General features: G+C 60.3%; 1 protein-coding gene across 7 annotated transcripts in view; it reads right to left on the bottom strand.

The window, feature by feature from the left end:
* CABIN1 (calcineurin binding protein 1) overlaps positions 1–23,907 on the bottom strand; it is a 153,303-nt gene that overhangs the window by 2,952 nt on the left and 126,444 nt on the right. For all 7 annotated transcript variants that reach the window (XM_047827547.1, XM_047827551.1, XM_047827548.1 and 4 more), the window contains 5 exons: positions 11,195–11,358; positions 10,225–10,321; positions 8,656–9,330; positions 7,110–7,184; positions 4,166–4,448 (listed from right to left, as the gene is read on the bottom strand). In XM_047827547.1, the coding sequence (XP_047683503.1) occupies positions 4,166–4,448; positions 7,110–7,184; positions 8,656–9,330; positions 10,225–10,321; positions 11,195–11,358 (1,294 nt within the window). The remainder of the gene's footprint in view (positions 1–4,165; positions 4,449–7,109; positions 7,185–8,655; positions 9,331–10,224; positions 10,322–11,194; positions 11,359–23,907) is intronic.

Genomic DNA, 23,907 nt, shown 5'->3' with positions numbered 1-23,907 from the left:
TGGGCCACTGAGCAGCCATGGCCTCCCCACTGTTGGCTTCCAGCTCCCAGAGGACAGAGCATTCCCTGGCTACCTAAGCCATGAGCCACTCTCGCCCTTCCTCAGGTCTCACAGCCTGGCCGGCATGGTCACAGCCTCTTTGTCCCAGCGTCCAGCCCCCTACACTATGGTAGGCAGGGGTGAGCACCTCGGAAGGCTCCTCCTACTTCCCCCTGGACCTGGGGAGCAGGGACAGCAGCCGGAATCCCACATCGCTGGTGCAGGACTTGGTTCGCTGTGGCTGGGCACGCACTCATGAAGCAGACTTGGTGGGTGTCTGGTCTAGTGCTCTGCCTGCCTGCCTGCCTGTGTCCGACCTCTTCTCATGGGGCTGTTCCCTGAGGGCCTGGCCGAGGAGCCTAAAGCGGCTGCTTAGGTGGGCTGGGAGGGCTGCTGGCTTCCTTGCTGATTGGTATCTACAGGACAGGAGCAGGACAGGGGGAGCAGGGTGCAGGGAGGGCCTGGGGCTGCCCTCAGAGGGGTCAGGTGTCAGGCTGGCTCTCTCCTATCCCAGGGGACTGTCCACCCCTTCCAGGCCTTTCCTCTGGGTGGGCCACCATGAGGTGAAGGGACACTCGGGCAGGGGCATCTAGCAGAGAGTGTTAAGCACGTAGGGTAGTGCTCTGTAGGCCAGGCAGCCCCCTCCCCTCCCCACCACCACCGTGGTGGCCCTGTGAGGAGGGCTGCAGGTGAGCCTGAGGGGGAGGGGATTGGCCTGGGGGCCCAACCTTAAGAGAAGGACCATCTGGGTCCCCCTGGCCTCCTTGGTCTCAGGATCCCTGCCTGTGGGAAACATATGGCCAGGCTGGAGTCCTTTGCTATCGGGCTACTCTCCCTGCTCTCTGGGGCAGACTCATGGTCTGGGCACTGGGTCCCTAAGGACCAGTGTCCTGGAAGCACCAGCCCTGGCTCAGACTTTTCCTGGCTTCTCGGGATGGCATGAGGCTGGCATTACAGCTAAGCCCATTGGCTGGGGGCACCCTGCTCAGGCAGGTGCTTTCTGTACCAGGCTGGTCCCATGGCCTGCAGTGCCCTCTCCACTCTTCCTCCCTGATGTACTTCCCCGCTCCTGAAGGCCTGGCCCCTCAGCAAGAAGGACCCTCACTTACCTGTAGACCAGGCACTATTCTAGCACCAAACCAGGTCCTGGCCTGTAGTGGGCAAATATCCAACAAACAAAGAGATAGCACGTGCTCAGCAAGGAGGTGGGGGGCAGGCAGCAAGAGGCAGGGCCAGGCCCCCTCTGTGGGAGACACACGACTAGGAGCTTCTTGGATGTCCACGAACAACCCTGAGCTCCGCAAGGGAATGGATCCACCACATGAGGCCGGTGGCCCTGGTCGGCATGGCCTGGGTAGTTGGGTGAGGCTCAGGTAGTGACCAGAGAAGCTTGAGACCACTCCTGCCCATCCACAGGCCGCAGCAGGTGGGACAAGTCAGGACTGGACACTCCCAGCCACTGCCGGCCGCCTTCCCCTGGCTGGAGCCAGAGGCCTGTGTGAGGGGCACCATGGGAGTGGGGGGTCCAGGGCGGGGCTGTCCACCTTGGGGAGGCTGCCTTCCCCGTGCTCTCGCACCTTGGGGACATGTCCTGAGAGGATCCGTCCTCAAGCCTGCTCTCCTAGGTGGCTTGCAACCTCCCGTGTAGCCGTCTCTGGCTTCGGTACCACCCTGTACACCCTCTAGGTATACACCCTCCTGGGTGCCTTTGCAGGGCAGGCCTACCCTTCCTGTCCATCCAAACCTATGCCTGGTTCCAGGCTGCCTGCTGGTCACCAGGAGAGGCAGATGCTGGTCACACTGCCAGGTCACTCAGTCACCCTGCTGGATGGCTCCTTCCTGGTGCTTTCCCTGTTCTGGGGGTTGTGGGAGATGGGCTCTGGGGCGATGTGCCCATCCCAGCACGGCCCTGACACCACTCCAGGGGATTCTGGGGATCATCAGGGGCACCCCCCCCCCCCCAACACAACCGGCCAAACACCACCTGCTCGCACATCCTGAGGCAGCTCCAAGAGGCCGGCAGGTCACTCCACATGGTAGGTGTGCAAGTGCAGAGGCCTGGTTTGGGAATGTGCTGAGCACCTGGCCCGTCAGGAGGCTACTCCACTGCCAGGTCCATGCAGCACATATTCTCAGCCCAGGGCCGTCCCCACCCCCGATGTCATGTAAGAGTTCCATTTTAGCAAAAGGCTATTTAGTTTGGGGGAAGAAAATAAAAAAGGATCAATTCTTCGGGACGAAGAAAACATATCGGGAAACATACACTCTTCCATTGATCCGACACAGGGGAAAAAAGTGCAAATCATAGTTTGGAGCCTGCTTGGGACTGGGGTGTGGTGAGCAGGAGACGGAAGGAAGGCAGCCAGGCTCCCAGGGCCCTGATGACCCTGCCTCCTGTTAGACCCTAAAGAACCTTCCCACCTAGCACCCAGTTATGTGTGGCCAACACCAGTGATGGTCACTCACTTCCAGATTAGGTTATGCAGCACACTGAGGCTTCCTTTCAGTGGTCTCGCTCTCTTAGACCTAGACTCTGGGGGGAAGCCAGCAGCCATGACATGGGGATACTCAGCAGCCTACGGAGAGGCCCACAGTGGAGGAACTGAGGCCTCCAGCCAACAGCTGGTGAGAACCTGAGATGTGCCAGCAACGTGAGAGAATTCAGATGACCAGCTGACAGCTCTGATCCTCAGAAGCTACAACACCATGGAGGCAAGAGTCAGGTGGAGGGTAAGACAGCCTAAGGTCGGGGGGACACCTTGCGGGAGCCACGACTTCATGGGAGGGAGTGATTTCCTTGGGCTGTGGACTCTCACTGTCGCTGCCCTTTGAAATGACCACAATCCACCCCGGGGCTGTGCTTGCTGTCCACCAAGCACTGTGCTAAACCTGTATCACCTCCATCTGACACACTGTGTGCTGGAAACTGAGACACAACAAGGTACACAGAGGGGAGCAGGGACAGCCAAGGTCACCTGGTGGTAGAACCACCACTTACAATCCTTCAACTGCTCTGGTCCTGCAGCCTTCGGAGGCTCCCCTCACAACAAATGGTTGCAGGAGCTGACTTAAGGGAAGTGATTCCTCGTCTCACGAGGCCACAACCAGGGTAATTGTAACCGACTGGGCAAATGGTCCCTACACTTCCATGATTCTCAAAGCAAACTGCGGATGAGCATCAGGTGAAAACATCAGCGCCTAATGCCAGAACTGTAGGAAAGAGTGAAAGGAGGGAGGGCTGCCACCCTCAGTCCCCACCCAGGCAGACCAGCCACAGCAGGAGCTCTCAGGTCTGATATTAAAATGGCTAGGAAGTGACACAGCCAAGGCTGAATGGCCGAAGGGCTGCATGGAACTGTGACCCGGAAGACTGATAAGCCTGCAAGAGTAAAGGCCCCTGCAGGGCCTCAGCAAGGGTGCAGGCTGGTCCCAGGAGCCGGGGTGAGGGGAAGGCCTGACACCTTGCCTGCTGACCTTTGAGATGCCACCTCAGTGCCCCCTCCCTGGAAAGCTGGTCTGTCAGCTGCCCCTGCCAGTAGGCTGTCATTCCTAAGGGCATCCTGGGTTTTAGAAGGAACCAGGACTCTGGCTGACAGAGCCCTCTGTCCTTTGTAATTCACAAGCCCACCCATGAGCTTTATCCCACTCCTTGCTGGCTGCTTCCATCTGTCTTACCCTAGGGGGCCTACGCAGGAATGCTCCCCACCACAGATGTGCTCAGGGACAGCTCATAGGCCTGTGAGATCTCTGATAAGCCAAGGTCAAGACCCCTCCCCTCTCCTGAATCCCTATATCTATTCATCAAGTTTACATGTAAACATATCACTATTAGTGCTGACTCCCTCTCTCCTAGCCACACACCCCTATGAGGGGACTGCCATCATCATGTCCCTTTTTGGATGGGAGAAAGGTCAAGAAAGTGGTGGGCACTCCATCAGGTCATGCCCCCTGCCCTCCAGGGCCCCCAAGATGTGCTTCTCAAGGATTACCAGGCTGGAGGTCACCCTGGCCACCTTCCCTCCCCCACCCACACTCTCCACACAAGGAGTAGGACTTGTTGCTGGCTGGTAGCAGGGGCCTGGGCCCAGCACTGGCCTTGCTGTCTAGGAGATGGGCTGGGACTTACCTGGGCCCAGGGAAGTCATGCTGGGGGTGGCCTCTGCCCTGTGTGGCCGGGGGTGCCCAGGGTCCTTGGATGGGTCTGGACTGGAGGCCGACGCTGAGGGAGGGCAGGGGATGATAGCCGTGGTGGCAGCTGGCACCGGGCGAGGCTTGTTGTGAGTGTCACCGGGCCGCTGGAGAGTGTCAGCGGGCACAGGGTCAGGAACCGTGGGAGCCCCAGCCCCAGGGAAGAAGTTTTCTCGGCTGTCCTTGGGGTGCTTTGGGGTGGTGGGTGTGTCCCCTGTGGCCTGTGACGACAAAGAGGAGGTGAGGATGGTGGGCACCCCACCTCCTAACCCTGGGGACCCACAGCACCTCCCTGGGAAGACGTCCGGCCCTGCTGGTAGGGACTCAACGGAGACCCTGGGGCTGGCCAGGGCCTCCACCAGACCTCACCCTCCAATTCCTGGGTGCCATCCTGGGAAGACATGACCCCAGGCAGGGGTCATTGAGCCTCATGTGGGGCCATCCCTAGGGAGCTGGGGTGACACCAAGAGTCAGCTCCCTGAGTTCAAGACCGCAGCCCCAAAGAGGCAGTGCCGGATAGTCCAGCTTTGGCCACCCCAGAAGCTCTCACCTAGGCCTTCCGTTCTCAGGGGAGCAGGGCCCGCTGGGGCCTCTCCATCTTCTTCCACACAGTTCTCTCTGCCACCAGGGCCCTTCTACTTTGCACCCAAAGCCTCCGCTCCCAGAACAGTGTGAAGGCTGAAGCTCACTGAGGGTGTGCTGCAGGGTGTGAGCCATCCTCCCAGCCCTAGACCCCTAGCCTCAGGCCACACCAGGGCTGCAAATGTGGTCTCACACCTGCTGGGGGCACCATGGTGCTGGGGGTCAGCTGGCTCCCCGCCATAACTCTGCTTCTTTTGATATTTGTTCTGCTTGAAACATCCTGTCCCTAGTTTCAAGGAGCACAGGACAGCCCCTGTGATTCTGCTGTGTGATATGTATTGGGTTGAACCTGAACCTCCAGTCGGGGGGCAGGTGGAAGGCGGGGAGAGGACAGGAAGATGTGCTGTGTCTGTCCTTGCAGGAGCCAGCCTCAGCCACGGTGACAGCACTGAGCCTCTAATTATGTCCAGAGCACTCTCCAGGTGTGCGCTAGGCTGCCATGGCAACTGGGACTGGCCTCTAGCCAAATGGATCCTGGGGCAAGGGGCGGAGGCAGCAGGCTCAGGGCTGGGGCTGCCCCCTCCCCAGCACTGGCCAGAGGTGCCCAGGCCCCACTTGGGCGCTGGTCCTCAATCTCCTCATCTAAAGAAAGGACCCTGCCCTGCCCGTGGCTCCTGCTAGCTCAGGATCTCCTTTTGCCACAAGACAGGGAAGGCAGGCGTTCGGAGGTTTTCTGGGGGGTTCTATCATTTTGAGGGCCTTAAAGACTGCATCAGAAACAGCCACTCTGTCTGGAGTGGTCACTGCATACCTGACCTCATCTGGGTCAGCAGAGGAGGCAGGAGGGGACCCCTGGGCTCAGGCCCTGCACTGGGGCCCTGAGCAGTTACTCCTGTCCCATGTAGCAGAGGTTGCGGTTAGGGCCACGCAAGCCACAGAAACCACAGTGGCTATGATGTGAATCCTGGCTACTTTGGCAATAATGGGGTGGTAGAACCTGGGGCATGTCTCCCCTGGGATTCTGGCCCTCAGCTGGGGGAACAGGCCCACGTGTGTGGCCCACAGACTGCCTGGTCAAGACTGAACTTCTGGACTTCCTCAGACCAAGAGTCCAGGCAGGAAGGGTAGCATGCTGCCCCATTTCACTGAGAGGAAGCTCTGGACACTGACAGCATCTACAAGCCTGCTGCTAGGTGACCTATAGATAGATGCCCACTGCCCTGAACTCCTGCCTTGGGACTCCCTGTGATGTACTTCCCTGGGGGAAATGCCAAGAGAGGGCTGCGTGTGGGCAAGGATGGGAGGGCAAGGTCTGCTCACTTGTGCTGCTGGGGAAGGGGCAGTTGGGCCACCCCTGGGGGGGACAAGAGGCCACACCTATTCAAATGACAAGTACCTGCCCTTTGACCCAATGACCCAGGCCCAGGGGTCACTCCTGCAGAAATGCCCACATGTGGTGCAGGAAGATGCCCCTCTGGTACTGTTGAGCAGGAGCACTGCAGTGCCCCCCAGCCTTATCCCCCCTCTTTCTCTGCCAGCCAGACTCCCCCTGTGGGCTTTCTCTTGAGCTAGGTCTCTCCCAAGGAGATCCTTCTCCCTCACCCCCTCCTCAGTACCCCCTGCTCCTCAAAATCTGTGGCCTCTGAGCCCCAGACCAAAGGCTTTGGGGGCACCTACACCCAGGGCTCCTGCTTGGACCCCTCTCCGAGAGGAAGATATGCTCCCTCACCCCTCCTTCCTGTCACCAGGTCACGCTGGCCCATCTTCTGCCATCTTGGACCCACCTGTTGCTCACCGGGCCTCTGCACCAACCCAGCCTCCCCACTCAACAGCAGGGAGTCTTTCCCACACCTGGCATCAACCTGCCCCCTCCCTTGCTGAATAAACCCCAGGACCCCCATCTGCTCTGCTCCTAACCCATTCCTATCCCAGCCCCACATCACTTCCTCCACCCTCATCCCAAATGAAGTCACCTTTCCAGGGGTCAGCTAGGTAAGGACCATCTTCCCCATTTACAGAAAAGGCAGCTGAGGTGAGGGGACCGCTGAGGTCACATACTCGGAGCTGGGGTCTGGGCCTGCCAAGGCCCCACCTGCCACACAATGCTGCCCCACCTGGGCTGGTGGTCAGGGGCTTCCTGTGAGCCAGAGGCTCACAGGCCTCCTGTCCATCTCCCCTCGGCCCATGTTCAGCCCAGAAACAGTCCCTCCTGAGGTGTACTGCTTCTCGGCCCACAGCCAGGGGCCTTGGCACGGGGCCTGCCTCGTGTAGGGAGGCCAGCACAGGCTGGGTCTGCTTACCTGTCTCTGGGCGGCAGCCCCAAGGTGGACCTGACAGAACTTCACAGCCTGCTCCAGTGCAGCCTCCTCGTCCACCTAAGCAAGGAAATGCTCCAAGTCAAAGGGCCAGGCCATGGTGGCTGGCCTTCTCCCAGCCCCTGGAGTATGAGGACCAGCTCCTCTGAAGATCCCCTGACACTCCAGTCCTGCTGGAGCATGGCAGGAGCACACATCTATCTCCCGGGTCCATCCTCCAGGGCCACTGCTGTGGGCCGGGCTGGTCCTGTCAAGTTCATGTCTGGAACCAGGTTATTGAGTCCTCAGGGGCTGAGGCTGGCAGAATCTGAGCCAGAGCCTGTCCACAAGCGAGCACGATGCAGGGCCTTTCAGAGTCTGAGGTCTGGGTGGGGGGCAAGGTCTAAATGACCCAGAGACCAACAGCCCAAGGTGCAGGGGGATGAGAAGGAGGCTAGGGAGGCACAGGGGGCCACCGTGGTGGACCAATGGGCAGGGAAGGAGGGAGAAGGGCTGGAGTGTCAGGAGCACCCAGGCCGGGGCAGGTAGGGTGGGGAATGGCCCGCCCTGACAAGCAGGGAGTGCTGAGCTGGGTTCTTCCTAATGTGTCAGCAACAGAAACAAAGAAAGGTTAATCCTGGATGCCAGTGAGGAGGTGATAAAACAGGCACTCTCAAAAGCGTCACTGTAAACAGACACAATCTGGGAAGAAATCGCTTATCAGGACAGGCAACCAGACTGAAGCAGCCATTGCAGTTCCAGGTCTCTTCCTGTGGAAATCCATTTTTTGAGAGAGACAGTGAGTGAGCAGGGAAGGGGCAGAGAGAGAGAGGGAGACAGAGGATCCAAAGCGGGCTCTGCGCTGACAGCAGAAAGCCTGATGCAGGGCTCGAACTCACGAACCGTTAGATTATGACCTGAGCCGAAGTCGGACGCTCAACTGACTGAGCCACTCAGGCGCCCTTTGGAAGTCATTTTAAATAAAGAAATAGCTATATGTCTAATGCATTAAAAAAAAAAAAAAAAAAAAAAAAGGAAAGCAAAGTAAGAAGGGTGGCCGAGCCTCCTTACATACTCAGGGCACCACGTCACCTTCAGAGGACAGCCACGAAGGTCTCTGAGGAAGTGCCCCAGAGACTGGCACTGTGTGTGTTTGGGGTTGGGGGTGGGGTGGTGGCTATCAGGGGTCTCTTCTCCCTGTGTTGGATTTGATAAGGTTTTGTTTCCTTTACAGTTGAAAATAGAGTTTTTCCAAGCTCACCGTTTTTCCTTTTCTTTTCTTTTTGTATATTTTCCCCAGCTTTTTTGAAATACAGTTGATAAAATCACCCCGTACTTAAAGCGTGCAACATGATGGCTGGACCTGCTTCTTGTTTTTCGGACTCTAAATCTATGGCCTGCTCATGGTAGAAAACCTCAAATGTAGGGAAATGAACAGCACAGGTGGGGTGGGAATGACACCTAACAAACACCCCGAAGGGCCCTCACACTCCTGGACCAGCCGGGAAGGACCTTCCGTGAGAACCACCAGGCCTGGCCCGTGGCCACCCACCTGCTTGATGAGCATGTAGGTCTCAGACATGATCCTCTCGATGCGGCCCAGGTCGTAGGCCATGCCCTTCTGGCCCTGCTGCCACACTCGGTAGGCGTCCAGCAGGAGCGTCTTGCCCGACTCTGTGTCCTCTAGGAGCTTCCTCTTTCTGCTGGGCCGTGTGGGTGGCTCCTCGGGGTGACTGCCCACTCTGGCCCCGGTGGTGGCAGCAGGGGTGGTGGCTGGGGCTGGCTGGGCTGGTGTGAGCGGGATGGGCTGCTGGCGGGCACTGATGCTCAGCTCCTCCAGAGACAGCTCAGTGGGCCGGCTCTCGGGGCCCCGGTCCCTGGGGGGTCGGCCTGGCTGCGGGGGCGGCGCCCGTTCGGAGTCTGAGCAGCGAGTGGTGGCCTCACCCGTGTCCATGGGCTCGGTAGGCCCTGCCCGGGGGCTCTCCCTGTCTTTTCGCTCCCCAGACTGGTCTGCACTGTCTCCTGCCTCCATGGCCACGGGCCGGTGGTTGAGGGGCCCCACTTTGCCCCCTGGCTCGCCTGCTGGCCCTGAGCCATCAGCCAGAGGGGGCTTCTTGGAGTGGGGGAGGGCCTCTTGACTGTCCTCGGGACTGGCCTTGTGGGGGACGTCGGTGGTCATCCTGCCTCCAGGGAGGCCACAGGCCTTGGGCCCTGGGCGTTCTGACCCCTACGAGAAAACCAAAGGTGAAAGACTGTCTTTGGGGCTTCTACCAGAACAAGACACCCCTGGGTGTCAGGTGTGCCCACCCCAGGCCACCCTGGCTCTCCCCGTCTGTTAGCTGGCCCAGGCTGGGCCTAAAGACCTGCCAGAGGAAGTTCTTCCCCGCTCTGCTCCTCCAGCCTTGAGAGGGACTAATGGGGCACTGTCGGTGGTACCACTCCAGAAGAATAGGCCTGGCCTGGGCTGGGCTGGCCTTCCTTGAACGTGGGCCTCAGGGAAGTCCTGGGTGTCTTATGGGGAGGTGATCCACCAGGGGCCACCAAATATGCTTGCTGCAGAGCTAAATACTCCTGATCTGGGCTCCCACTCGCCCCTAATGCACAGTAGTCAGGGTGGAGTCTCAGGGGTGGGTGCCGCCCCGAGCTCCCGCACGATGGCCCAGCCAGTCCTGCTGGGCAGGGGACACTGCAGCAGCACTGCCCTGGCTCAAGTCCCAGTGGCCCTAGGCTGCTAGGCTGGTGACCTAAACTCCTAGGGCTCAGGGTGCTCAGCTAGAGAGGGGGTGAGAGCTGTGCTTGCCTTGGAGGATGAAAAGGGACCAGGTGTGCCCAGCCCACCACGAGCCCACCACCTGCTTCAATATCACAGCTGCTGTGACCCCGAGTTCAATCTGCCGGGTGGGGTACACTGCTCAGGTTGCAGCCTCAGGGAGTGTCGCTATTGTCTTCCGTAACCACAAGTCCACATTTGCCAAGCGGGTCAAAGCCTCGCTAAATGTCTGCCAATCCCCCACTGTGCTGACCTTTCCCACCCAGAGAGGCAGGGTCTCTACTTCACAGGTGGGGACACAGGGACCTTCCTAATGGCAGGTAAGTGGAGGGACAGGGGCCATGGGCATACCTCTGCAAGTTCGCTCAGGGTGTCCTCCAGCACCTTCACAGTGAGGATGAAGGCCCGCTGCGCCAGGACCTGGCGGTCAGCATCTCGCAGATACTTCCTGCAGGCACGTGGGGGTGGCCAGAGAAGATGGCAGAGCCTCAGAGCCACATGGCACTAGATGGCGGCCCATGCCCTTTCCTGCCCCAAGAACACCTGCTGGTCCCTCAGCCTCCACTCCCCAGAAGCCTGGTCCACTCCCCAGAAGCCTGCCCTGAGCCTCCTCCCTGTACAACAGACACAGACTGTCCTGGGCCCTCACGGGGGGGGGGGGGGGGGGGCAGGGCCAGGCCAAGTTAGGGCTGGGGGCCTCTGGTTTCTCTCCGCAAAGACTGTGTCCAGTGTGCTCCAGGCTCCAGCTGAGGGCCCCACCCCAGCTTCTGGGGTAAATGAGACGAGAGAAGGTGAGGTGGCGCAGGCATGGGCAGCTGCTGGCCCAGTTGGGCCAGACTACATCTTCAGGGATCCCCCACAACCCCTGCAACTGCAGCTGAAGCAGATGTCCTTCGGTCCTATCTGTCCCACCCTTTCTGGCAAAGGGATCCCCGGTTACCTCTGCGGCCCAGGTCCCCCTGTTGCCTGGCCTGTTATTACTGGCCTTCACCTGGGGACCCTGGCTATCATTTGGACACCTGTCTTCCCCACAACCTGACAGCACCCTGAAAGCCCCAAGCTGAAGGGAAGCAGGAGGAAGGAAAGGGTAGCTTGTCCACAGCCTGTGTTCACCCCAGGGTGCACAGGGCAGGGTGCTGTCTAGATACCAGGACAGAGAGGCTCCTGAAAAAAAGGGTGGGTCTAGGCTCCACAACCAGTGGAGAAATGCCCTGGGCGGATGAGGGGCTCCAGCCTGTGTGTGCACCCATGCTCTGACCCACAGCAGCACCAGCTGCCCCCATGGGGCTGACCACACACCGGGCCGGGTGGCTGCACTCACTTGCCCTGGTCCGGGGTCCGCTGCAGCATGGAGGACACCTTCAGCAGGGTGCTGTGGTCCCGGAGCTGGGCCAGCACCTTGAGCAGCAGCACAATGGAGCGGTTCATGTGCCAGGCAAAGCTGCCTGGCCGGTCGATCTCGTCCACGGGGATCCGCCAGATGCCCTGTGAAATGGACAGAGGCGGGCGTGTGAGGTGGGCTGCTGCAACTGGAGCCTGCCATGATACCACGGGGGACTCTGCCCAATCCAGGGTGCCTCGGACCCCTCTTGCTATTCCAAGGGAAGTGGGAGCATGGTCACCCCCATCTACTTCCCTCCACGGATGGTGGCAAAGAATACACGCATTATTCTGCACTCTCCTCTTCTGAATGGCTGCAAGGTATGTGTTTACTTGTTCTGTTCCCTACAGGAAGCACACAGGCTGTGTCGCCTCAGTTAAATGCAACCAGTGGGAGAAGTCTAGTGCCTCTGTGCCTCTGCACAGGTGCTGACTCAGCCATGAGACCAATTCCTAGAGCTGAACTGATGGGTCAAAAGGTGGCCAACATGAACTTCTGGCAGCTGCTGCTGGCCAGACACGCTCAAGCCTGGGCCCCACCCGTGTGCATTCCCTCCAGCGGCACCCAGAGAATGGAGGGCTGGGCTGAAAATGACCTGCAGCTTGCTGGATGCCCAGGTTTCCTTGAACCCGCCTTTGTGCAGTGTATGCTGTGGCCAGGACCCCCTCCTCCACTTCTCAGCCATCCAACCTCACTGTCTGAAGGCTGCGCTGGAGCAGGGCCAGCTCTAAGGATACCTGCCACGGTCTCCCTCAGCCCGTGCTTAGCCCACCCCTGCACCTGGCACCCTGCTCATCGGCAGCTCCATGTCTGGTTCCCTGTGGCATCCCCACACCCAGCATGGTATCTGAGACACACTCGGGTCCAGTCCAGGCATAGTGAAGGAAAGGATGACCAAGGGAGTGAATTATAAGTGAACAGAAGCTCATACCTTCTGAGCAGGCCTGAGGCTGCAGGACCTGGACATTAGGATTTATGTCTCTGGGGCAGGACTTTGGGGACCTGGAAGGAGCAGGCAGGCTCACATGTGGCTTCCTGAAGCCAACACCCTAGAGAAATTCCTGCCCAGACCAGGGCTGTGGGCAATGCTGCCTCCTGCACCCGGGGCCCACAGAAGGGTACCCAGGGAGTGCCCTTCCCAGGGCTCTATTCCCATGGGTGCTCAGTGACTAACTCCCGGCTCCAGCAGTCCCGGGAAGAAAACCAGGGCACCTCCAGCCCTGAGCCACTTAAGCAAGAGAGGAGCCTAAAACCTGCAACTCCAAGCCCCCAGAGCCTCCACACTGGGTCACTGGGCTCACACCAGGCACAGAGAACTGCTCCCCCCACCCCCTGAGCAGGCCGGGGCACTGTGTGAAGGCTGGCAACTACTCTTTATCCCAGGCAGTACCAAATAAGGCACCAGCTGCCTCCCGGCCTAGACAAAACCAGGAGGCTGAGGCCACCCACATCTAGGGCACTGATACCAAAGCTGTATCTTCCCACTGGGCACAGGTGGCTTCTGCAGCAGCTCAGGAAAAGCTGCCACTTGAGAGGACGAGGGGCAGCTTTGGACAGCTGTCTGGCCAGTGTGGCCCTGACACTGTACCCCAGATGTGTGGCAGGGGCTGGGAGGTGCCCTCTCTGTTGTCCACTAGACCCACCAGGCTAAAGAAGAGCTTGGTTCTTTCTCCCGAGGCACTGCAGACGTCACCATGCTCTGCATCACAGGCTGACACAGCTATGTCATCATGACATTGTGACATCTCTATGTCACAGAGATGAGGAGCAACTCCCTCAGGGTCACACAGCATGAGAGGCAGTCCCACAGTTGGCCCCTCACCACCACCACAGCTCTGAGCACAGGCTGGACCAGCCAACCAGCTCAGAAGGAAGCCTCCATCGCCTGCTCTGGCCCTTCACCCCTGGCCCCCAGCTCCTTCCTGCACCTAACAGGAGAGGGGGAGAGTTGGAAGCACAGTCCCACCACATGCCACGACATTGCAGGTGTGCACCAGAGCCGGCCCAGGGTCAAGCCAGAGATCTGGGTGTGACCCCACTGCTCCCGGATCTCACTCTTCCTTAGGGCACAGAGGGGCATGCTCTGCTCTGCACCCTCAACCCACAAGGGTCCAGGATGACCCTGGATTTCACTGAATGCCTCCCTCTTCCCTGGCAAAACCTCTGAAGACTCAAAGAACAATCAGCGGTCACTCCTCCCAGTGCACCTTGATCCGGGCTCAGAAGGTCTCTCCCAGCTGCCTGATGAGCAGCTAAGGGTGGAAGGTCCCCTGCTCTCCTTGGGGAAGCCACTGGGGAGGATGACTGGAAGACTCACACTTCTTCCTTCAAATCGTGTTTGGGGGTGGCTGTGTGAGGACAGAGGTGCTGACTTTTCTGGCCCCTCCCCTGGGAAAGTGGCCCTGTTCCTCCCATGTCACCTCTGCCAGGGACTCGGGGTGAGCCTGGCTGTGAGGTGGGCAGAAGCAAGTTCACGAGGGCCTCAGACATGGCGCCAAAGCCTCAGGAGGCTCCAGGCACTTGGGGTGCTTGGGCCCCAATGCCTGGCCCCACAACACACCTGGTGGGCACCAGCTTCAGCCTGTACATCTCAGGAGCTTACCACCTCTGGAGGTGGCCCGTTTCATCCTTGGTAGATTGTTAGAAAAGGTTTCTTCACACTGTGCTGGATCCCCAGGCTGTCCCCGCACCCCTGCCCCTCCCTGGCACCCAAGCCTGCACCTTATGCCCCTAACATTCCTACTCCGGCTCGAGCCTCATCTTGCCTCTTTCTTCGACTCTTGCTCCCCATTCGTCCACCCGGCCTGGGCCAGGACAAGTTAAGAAAAGGATGGTGTGGCCGCATCCCTCACTGCTTATATCCTTGACAAGGCAGCTCCTTTATCTACCTCAGCGGAAACCTAAGCCTCACTGGCCTTTGCCCCATCCCTGGACTCGGGACGCTCACCATGCCCCCTCATAGAGCCGTGAATTTTACCCTTCTCGCTTTTTCAGGCGCCCTCTCACTTCCTCTGCCCAGCCAGTTTTCCTGTGTCCTCCCAAGCCTGGCTGTGAGGTCATCTCCTCTCTGAAGCCCTCCTGGCTTGCTGCCCTCCTAAGCCTCTGCCAGGACCACTTGGGGGCAGCCCCTCAGATGGTCAGGGGGTGGTGGGCCGGTGGCTAGGAATGTGTCCTAAGTGGCGGCAGGTGTGCTTCAGCTCCAGGTCCCCAGGGGCCCGACACAAAGCTGGCAGAAGCAAGGGGCCCAGTTTGAGAAGGGCTTCCTGCTCGCAGAGAAGCCCAGCTCACCCACCTCCCTACCAGTCCCTCACCCTGGAGATTTTCCAGGCTAAGTGGGAAACAATTCTGCTCCCAGGGAAATGAATGCCCTTCAGAGCTCTGGGTGTGCACATGAGCCCTGCACTGGGGGGTGGGGGTGGGGGTGGGGGGTGGCGGCACACCTCCTTGCCAAAAGGCAATGATGGCGAGTCAGCAACATGCTCCCTGAGGGCTGGCAGGACTTTGGGCTGCTCAGGGGCATATCCGGCCAAGCTCCTGGTGGGGCAAGAGCTAGCTCTCCTCTCTCCCCTGAAAAAGAAGGGGCTGAGAAAGCGATGCTAGAGGTAAAACACATTTGGCCCTCTGCAGGGTGGACCAGGTGGCCACAGCAGACTTGGCAGAAGGTGGGGGGGTGTGGATAGGGCCCCTGCAGAGAGGGGATCCCAAATTCCCGCTCTTGCTCCCAAGTTCTGGAATCAAAGACACAGGGCATTTACCTGTTTGGTGTCTCTTTTGGAGAAGGGATGGGATGTGCCAAAACGGGCCAGTGAGCATGCTGAGGAAACCACTCTGGAGGGCCCACCAAGCCACCCCCTGAAGTGGGCCAGCCTGGGACTGTGAGGGGTAGGTAGCCTGGCACCAGTGGTAGCCACCAGCAAGCAGATGAAGGCGGGGGCTGAAGCAAGGCAATGCCTCAGATGAGACGCCTTCTGGATGCACAGCGATGGGGGGGGGGGGGGGGTCTGCCTACCACCCGCTCCCTGTCACGCCATGGCGCCGCTGGCCTGCCTGTCTCACCCTCTGGGACCGCCCTCCCCACCCCTGCCGTTCCTCCTGCACCCGGCTCCTGATTCCCGGGATGCTGCTTCCAGCAGGCACTGATGAATCCAGTGGCATCTGAGTTACACAATCATGGACATTTTCAAGCACACTCAGCTGGCTGAAACTGCTTATTGTGGAGGTGGGAACCGGAGGCCCACTGAGGGGCAGCGAGCACCCAGCCACGCTGCTGGATGGTAGCCAAGCCCGGAGTGCATGTGGATTCCCTCCTCACGTCTGGGGCCAGTGGGCCACTTTCCACCGGAGCCACTCTGCACCGGCTAGGCACATCTGTGGGGATCACTCTGGGAGGAGACGAGGGTTCCTATGCTCAGGAGCCAGACTCCCAAACAGCTTTCAGCCAATCCCTGAGGACAGACAGAGGGACGGGGCTCTGGATGCACCCCCTGAGGATAGGTCTACTTTGTACCACACGTTTCAGAGCATGGTTTGGATCCTTTTACATGAGGGTTCTCTGTTAACCCATTCCTTTCCAGATATGCGCACGCAGCCGTAACATACCGCCAGCTATTTCGGAAAGGAAGACCAAACACATCAGGCAGAGTCCACGGAAAATCAGGAGGGAACTACAGGCACCATAAGCCCTGGGGAGGTTCCTGCAGACATGCAGCTAGCCTCCAGGGACAGCTGGCCTGAGGGCGTGGAGCCACCAGGCAGAGTCTTAAGCTGGCAGGGTGGCAAGCAAGCCAAGGCTCTGCCTTCTGCCTGAGCAGGCAGCGCTGGGCTTCTGTGTTTGCAGCCAGAGCCCCCACGATACCAGCAGCCCCAAGACAAGTGGAACACTTCCCACCCCGCTACAGAGGGGAAGAAGACAAAGCACACCCCCACGTACTGCCCCTCAGGGAACGACAGCCTTGCCAGGCTGTGCCTAGGGAGGGCTATGAAGCCCCTAAGAGAACCGGGGAGCTCCCAGGGAGGGGAATGCACTGGGAAAGGGATGTCTGCACACTGGCGGAAGGGGCACAGTCAGGCTCCACCTGCAGCAGCAGAGGCCACAAGCACAGGCTTCAGGAAGGGTACAGGGGATGTGCCAGGAGGCATCTGAGAGGGAGGAAGAGGGGATCTGATAAGAAGGGAGTGGGCAGCAGTGCCCGAGAAGAGGGGAGGCCGGCACTTGGGGGCTGAAGGACAGGCCAAAACAGGATCGCAGATGAGCGAGTGGCAGGAGTGGGAGCCAAGGGCAGCAGGGGCCCCATGAGGAGGATCTGGAATGGGGCTCACCTGTGAGGCAGGAAGGCAACACTGGTGCCAGGCGGGGCCTGGGGGGGGGGGGCACGACTCAGGGCCCCTCCTGCTTCTCCCCTGTGCCCTCCCCAGCTGCCCTCCTGTCCTGCAGTTCTGGCTGCACCCCAAGACTCCCCTCCGCCAGAGTGCAGGCACACCCAATTCCTGGCTGGGATGGTGCATGCTTGGAGAGCTGTGGGCAGTTGGGGGCATACAGCAGCAGCCTCAGAGCACTCAGAAACATTGGGACTGTGCTCAAAGCTCCACCTATGTGCATCTCCTCGGGAGCATCTCAGCCGACCCCCAACCCATCCAAGTGGTTCCAGGCTCCTGGCTGGCAGATGAGGTCACTGAGACAGACTATAACTACCTGAATAATTCATGGAGCCCCAGACTCTGTGCTGAGTGCTTGAGACAAGTTACCAAACCCTCCCTGTAGCCATGAGACTTGGGCATCTTCCTACTGCTCTTAAGGAAAGAGAGCTTCGGAAACTGAGCCCCACACTGGAGCAAACCTGGAGGTTCATGGAGGGTGGGGCTGGCTGGCATGGTTGGAGCCCTTGGAGACCAGGGAAGCTTTCCCACGGGAGCTGAGAGCTGGGTCGGTGGAAGGGGTGGGGTGCTGCTGGGCCAACCGGTGCCCTTGCCCATGAACACACTGTCCACTCACAAAGGGGGTTAGAAAGCAGGGCGAGGCTGGTGTCTGAGCAGGAAGGCCACGAGGCCTTGGCTTCTGGTCACCAAAATCTTGGCAGGTGGCACCTCAGGGATGGATAGCAGATGCCCCTGCTGGCATGGAGCACACTCCTGGCTGCCAGGCTAAGGTCGTGCTCAGTCCTAAGGCTCATGATGTCTCCAGCACACTGGAGTCTGGGGGAAGCTTCTTCCTAGAGGGGCAGAGACTCCTCTCTCCCCAGATTCCCCATCAGCTGGCCAGCCCACACCTCCCTAACTGCCTCAGTGTGGGCCAGAAGGTCTTGCCCATCCAGGCTCCTGGACCCCTGGCTCCCTGCACACCTGCAGGGCTACCAGCACAGCCTCTTCACCTGGCTCAGGGCCAATGCTGAGCTTGGCGGCCCCAAACGGCAGGTTTTGATTCTCACAGTAGCCCCAACTACCCTGTGCGAGGCCACCGTTCAGGCCATTCTCAATGGTATGCCCCGAGGTCGTTCTGGGGATCCCAGATGCACCTGCCACCTTCACGGACCCCACCTTTCAGTAATGGCTCTCCCTGGGGCTTCCTGCACTCTAAGGGCACAGGCAAAGGCCCCCCAGGAAAACAAGTGGCCTGGAGATGCCAAGGCAGAGAAGGAGGCAGGTGGGAGATGTGCCTGACTAGGCACTGTTCCATCTGAGCCGCACTCAGACCCAGGGCAAAGGCTTGTCACTGTGTGGATGAAGCTCAGGCCATAGGGACCGGATGGAGACTCTGATTCATCCCAAATGCACACTGGCAGGGACTGTTCGAGTATGTAATCGACGCACCCCTCATTTTCTAGAGGGAAGAACTGAGTTTGAACAGCCTGCCCAAGGCTACCCAGTGACCTGGTATGGGACCAGACTCAGGAACCAGACTCTCCTTCAGGTCCTCTCTGAATGCTTACAAAGGTACAAAAGATCATCAACGTGATCTGTGATTTACAGACTAGAAACAGAAACACAGAACTAAGCAGTGACACCAAATCACTTCAGTTTTGAGCCAGGGCCTTTGAAGACCTGAGAACGCCACCCCCCCCTCCCCCCGAGAGGGCAGATTGGGACTGGAGTGCCCACTGGCAGAGGGATGGGGAGTGAGTGTCCTGCACCAGTACTTCTGAATGTCTCAGAGATTTCATAATCTAGTCCCTTGAGCCCCTGTTTGGGGCATGGCCTCCAGCCTCGGTCTTCCACAACTTGGCCGGGCTCCTCTCGTTGTCCCCTGCTGCCCTACCCATAGGACTCAGATGTCCCTTCCCCGCTCTGCTATTACTGGGGTCATGCCCAGCCAGGGCACCCAGTGAGGCTCAGGTAGGAGGATAGAGGAGAATGTAGCCACCCCTGGGAGCACCCGAAAGGCCACAAAGGAGCCGGGCTTGGGTGCGTTGGGGAGGAACTAAAAGGGGAAAAGCGGTCAGATGCCAAGAGCACTGTGAGAGACCTAGGGGTGCTCAGTCTGCTGAGCAGGCGGGCAGCTGGGCAGGCGGTGTCTGCGACACACAGTGGGCCCTCTCCAGCTCACCCAACGCTGCTTCACCCAGAGGGGCCCACGTCTGCCTGGGGCCTTCTCAGGCCTCCCCTACCTGACCAGGAGTTGCTAACAGAGTGGTTAGAAGGGCTGACCTAGCTCTTGAAGTCAATAGCCAGTCCCAAGGACCTGAATCCTAGCCTGCCCCATCATGGCCTCCCAGATGCTGAGCTGCCCAGGGTGGCTCTGGCTCACTGGCACGTCAGGCCCCTTGAACAGAACCTGGCCTCCTGGGTGGAAGGAAAGCCCTTCCACAGGAGAGTCAAACTAGGCAGACAGGGACGTGGGCCCATGGAGCCTGCCCGAGGAGTCTCCAGAAAAGGAATGTTCCAGGTCAAAGCCATAAACCCTGGCCTCCAAGTGTCCTCAACCGCAGTGTAGCCCTAGGGTGGCTCTGAGTGAGTCCCCAGCACGAGCCAAGGCCTGAACAGACTCTGGAGAGTCTATGCCCCAGATGAATCCCCTCTGGGTGCTGGGGAGGCCCACCTCAGAAGTTGCTCCAGAGTGGCCCCTGGGTCTGCCAGGGCAGATGAGCCCGGCAACTGCGCAGTAAGCGAAGTACATCCCAGGAACCAGGAATCACATGGATGGGTCAGGCACACCCACCAGAGGGGTCCCCTGCTAATGGGACAAATAGACACATGTGCATCTAGGGTGAAGGGAGAGAAGAAAGGCTGGTACAAGGAGTAATGGGCTGAGAAAGTAAGGACTTCAGGGATGGGGTGTTCAGGGAAAGCCAGAGAAGAGCCAAGAAGGTGCAGGAACCAGAGGAGGAGGAGCCTCTGCCAAGTGGAGTTGAAATGGGCAGCCCCTGAGGGTCGACCTTATCACCTGGAGTGTTCCGTGCAGGAGAACAAAAGAGGGGCAGCAGCAGGGCCTGGGTGTCTGACCTATGACAGGAGGCGGGTGCAGGGGGAGCAAGCAGTCCATCATCCTGGGCCTTCCCAGTCCCAAGCTAGCCCCATGTACCACAGTATGACAGGTGAACAGGCCTCCCAGGGCTGCTCAGCCCCAACATTTCTATTCACAGAAAACACAGTGCTGTGAGCACCCAGCACCCAAGGGAGAACCCGTTCCCTGGGCAGAGGGATTCCTGCAGCAGCACCCCCCGCCCCCCCACAGCATGGGTGCAGTGGTGACTCATCGCTCCAAACAGGCGAGGGCGGGCAGCCTGCTGGCATCCTATTCCCAGGAGCAGCGGGCTTGGGGCTGTGGGAGCAGCCTGCTTCCAGCCGAGGACCAGCTTCCATGCGGGTGATTGGAACCCCTCAGTAGGGAGGGGTGCTGGGGTAGATTAAAGCCTCTCCCCCCAGAGAAACAGAAAAATATTCCAGCGTCCAGCCTCAGCGAGGCAGCCCGACCCCCAAGCTAAGCCAGGATGGAATCTGGACTGTAGGCCCTCAGGTCGGGAGCAGCCTTGGGGAAGAATACCAGCATTCTCCAAAGTCTCAGGGAGACCTCTGTCACCAGCATACCCATATGAGCCTCCCAAACAGCAAGACTACTTGGAGAGAGCATGTAGAGCTGCGCTGGGTGCCTGGGAGCCCTGGGGGGCCAATGGCACCCAGAGGGTGCCTGTCCACCTTCTACAACATGGGGTTTCACTTAGAGCTCACAGGGAGAGACTCGTCCCAGGGCACACAGCCAACAGGGAGCTGAAACTACAGCAAAACTCAGACAACTCTACTCTTCTCACTCCACCCCGTGTCCCCAAGTAAGGCGAGCATCACAGACAGAGCCAGGCTGGCAGGGCAGCACCTCTCCCATAGCTAGTCCAGATAGCTCCATCTCCTTCAGGAGCCACCCTCCTCAGGAGTTCTGAGGCCTTTGGGGCCAGGACTCCCCATCCTCTTGATGCCTTGAAGACCTAAGGGCCCTGTCCCTCCCACAGCACTTGTAACCACTGTCCTGCTCCAGGGCTAAGGTTGGCAGCGCAGCCAGAGGTAGGTGAGGTTGAACAGCACCCGCCTTCTTCCCCCCCCCCCCCCCCCCCCCCCCCCCCCCCCCGTCCCTCCCCGCGGCTTCCACTGCAGACCCATCAGGGCCGGCTCTCTGGCCGCAGGGTTGTACAAAACCGCCAGGGGCGCCGTTGCCCTCCACCCAACCAGCGGTCCTGGCTGGGTTCCCGAGGGCAAGGGATTCCCCACGCCATCCACAGGTAATGAGTCCCCAGCACAGGCAGGGGCTGGGGAAGCCTGCAATTTGCTTGCAGCTGGTGCCCGCCTGCTTCCAGCCTCTTCTACCAAATGAGACGTCGCACACTGGGTTCCCAGAACTGCCAGGCTGTCCCTCCCCTCCCCCTCCCGGAGAAAAGCAGAAACAACAAACAACTAAGTGCGTGGGGGAACCCAGCCTGACAACTCCACCGCGGCCCCGCCTGCGTGTGCCGCACCCCCGCCCCGCACCCCTCGACACCCTCCCTCTCATTCTGCCGCGGGGCAAGGTCCTGGCCCGGCTCAGGGCTCCGAGCAGGCTAGGCGCTCTCAAACCGCCGGCACCATCCTCCCGCCCCCGCACAACAGCTATTTATAGCTGGGGAAGCACCGCGCCCGAGCGCCGCTGCCCACCCGGCCGGCCCGCTCACCATCCCCGGGAGCGGCCCTGCGCTGCTCCTCCTGGGCGCCGCCCGCCGCGAAGTTGCTCGGGCCGGCGGCGGGAGAGCGGCTTTGGCTTTCGCTTTCGCGCGGTGCAGCGCAGAGCAGCGCACACCCCGGCGCGCCAGCTGGAGGCCCCGGGCTGGGTCGGGCTGGGCTCGCCCGGGGCTCGCTGCGCGGGCTTCTCCCCCGGCGGCGCGGGTACGGGTGCGGGCTCCGCCGGTGCCCGCCGCCCGCCTCCGTGCGCCGCCGTCCCGGCCCGCCCGGCCGCCCACCTGACGCTGTGCAGGGCGCCGGCCCGGGGGCATGGGAGCGCCGCGGCCCCGCCGCCGGCCGACTTCCTCCGCAGCGGCGCCCGGGAAACCACGGCCCGCGGGCTTCCTGCTGCGCCTAGCGGGCTGGGGGCCGGGGCGGGGGGTGGCCGCCGGAGCCGACCTGGGAAGGGCTGAGCAAAAGCTTCGGAAAGCGGGGAGCCGGCGGGCAGAGGAGAGGCGGTCGCGGCCCAGGCCCCCGCCCCCCGGCCCCGGTCAAGTTCCTACCCGCCGGCTCCGCCGTGGCATCTGTGCAGCGGAGCTAGGGCGGGCGCCGGGCCATGGCCGCGGAGGCTCGTTCGCTCGTGGCGGGCCGGGGCGGGGCGGGCAGAGCCGGACGGGGCGCGGGCACTCGCTCCCTCGCTTGGCCTGGAAGCGGGCCCAGCAGCACAACTGACTTTTGCCGGCCAATCCTCGCAGGTTCCCTGGCCCGGTGCGCGCCGGCGGTGGTGGACTGCCCACCCAGCGTGGGGTGCAGCCCTCACCGCGGGGGGAGGGGGGCTGTGGGTCTCAAAGGCCCCGGACCAAGCGGTGTAGAGGCGGCAGGGAGTGCGGAGGGCCGTGGCAGCCTTCACCCCGCACGCGGTCGCTATGTGAATGGCGCCCCCTGGAGTTGTGCCAGGCGAAGGCCCTGTGGAGGGCAGAGGAGTGGGTGTGTGGGGACACGCAGCTACACTGAGCTGTCCTTGCCGATCCAATGGGGCAGTGAGAGGTGGAGTAAAGACTTTCCCAGTAACATTCTCAGGGGGAAGGGCAGAACAGAGATGCCATGGCAGTCCCCCAGCGGCCTTTACAGCTGGCAGGGGCCTCATCTTCCAGTTGGGTTGTAAGGCTGAGCCAGGAGAAGGCCCTGGGTCAAGGCAGTGGGAGTGTCGAGGCTAGACAGAAGCAGGGTAGGTTCAGGATCCCCTCTCAGACTCTGAATTCCAAGAAGGGCAGTAGCATGCCTCCCTCTCAGCACAGGGCAACCTGGAAGGGGGACTGTGCTCATCCTACAGATGAGGAATGGGAGCAGAGGGAAGAGCCTCACCCAAGAACATACCACATGCCCCCAGGGCCCACAGCTCCAGTGTGCACACAGCACTGTGGGGCATGCTGCTCCAGGGCTGTCCACCAGCTACCAGCTGCTTCTCCCGTCCCAGGTGAGGAGAGGTCAAGCAAAGGAGGGGATAGTGGATGACGAGATGCTGCGTCAAGCCCTGGCCTGCCACCAGCACTCCCCCCCACCCAGCTCCTCTCTCACCACCTCAGCCCCACGAGCTCCTCACTTCCTCCTCCCTCCCCCCACACCCAGAAGCTTCAGATCCACCTGGCCCCCATCCTGGTGACACTTGTCCCGGTGCCATCTCCCTGAGCCGGCTTGTTTCCACCCATCCTACATTCAGGCTAGCTCCTGAGCGCTAGTGTTCTCTGTCCTGCTACGTGACCCTGCCAGGTATCTGTAGTCCCTACAGGCTCGGAGCCAACCTTACCCCTTCAGCCAAGGGGATGTTGCACTCTGCCCTCCGTCCCTCCCTCCTGGGGATGGGGGACACAGAGGCAGTGTCTGGCACCCCCTGGGGGACTAATACTCCCTGCCAGGCCCTGGGAGAACCAGGTTTCTGTTCTCGGGGTCACTCGCCTGCAAGGAGACAAGCAGCACAAGCCACCCCAAGGCTATGTGAGGACGGGGGTCTCCTGACCGAATGCTCACCACAGGTCGAGCCTCAGACAAGGAGTTCTAAACCCACATGCCACTGGAATCACAATAGCCCTTCACCATCTACATGCATATCATCATTTGACACTCACATGTGGGGACAGGTTCAGAGAGGTTGGGCACTGGTTCAGAGTCATAAAGCAGTAAGGTCAGTACGGCCAGGACCTGCTCCCTTGGCCTGGCTGGCTCTGGAGCTGGTTGACTCCTCCTGGCTGTACAGAAGCCTGGAGCAGACAAGTGACACTTGTGCCTTGCACAGCTCATGACCTCACTTCATACTTTATCCACTTCCTGTTAAGATCGAGTCAGACCAAAGGAGGCTGAGAACATGGGTTCATCACACCTAGGCCAGGAAGAAACTGTGTTGAGTACGTAGTTCTCTGGAAACCGGCCCTTGTGGTGCTCTCAGGAGCACACTGAGGCCCGGGGTGGGTGAGGGGTTGTATACCAGGCCCCTTGCCAAGTCTCTGGAGAGAGACTAGGGCAGCCTGGAAGGGGGACTG

Source organism: Prionailurus viverrinus, chromosome D3, assembly GCF_022837055.1.
Source record: "Prionailurus viverrinus isolate Anna chromosome D3, UM_Priviv_1.0, whole genome shotgun sequence".
Classification (NCBI taxonomy): domain Eukaryota; kingdom Metazoa; phylum Chordata; class Mammalia; order Carnivora; family Felidae; genus Prionailurus; species Prionailurus viverrinus.
The sequence above is the reverse complement of the archived record's forward strand: the minus strand, read 5'-3'. Positions and strand labels throughout refer to the sequence as shown.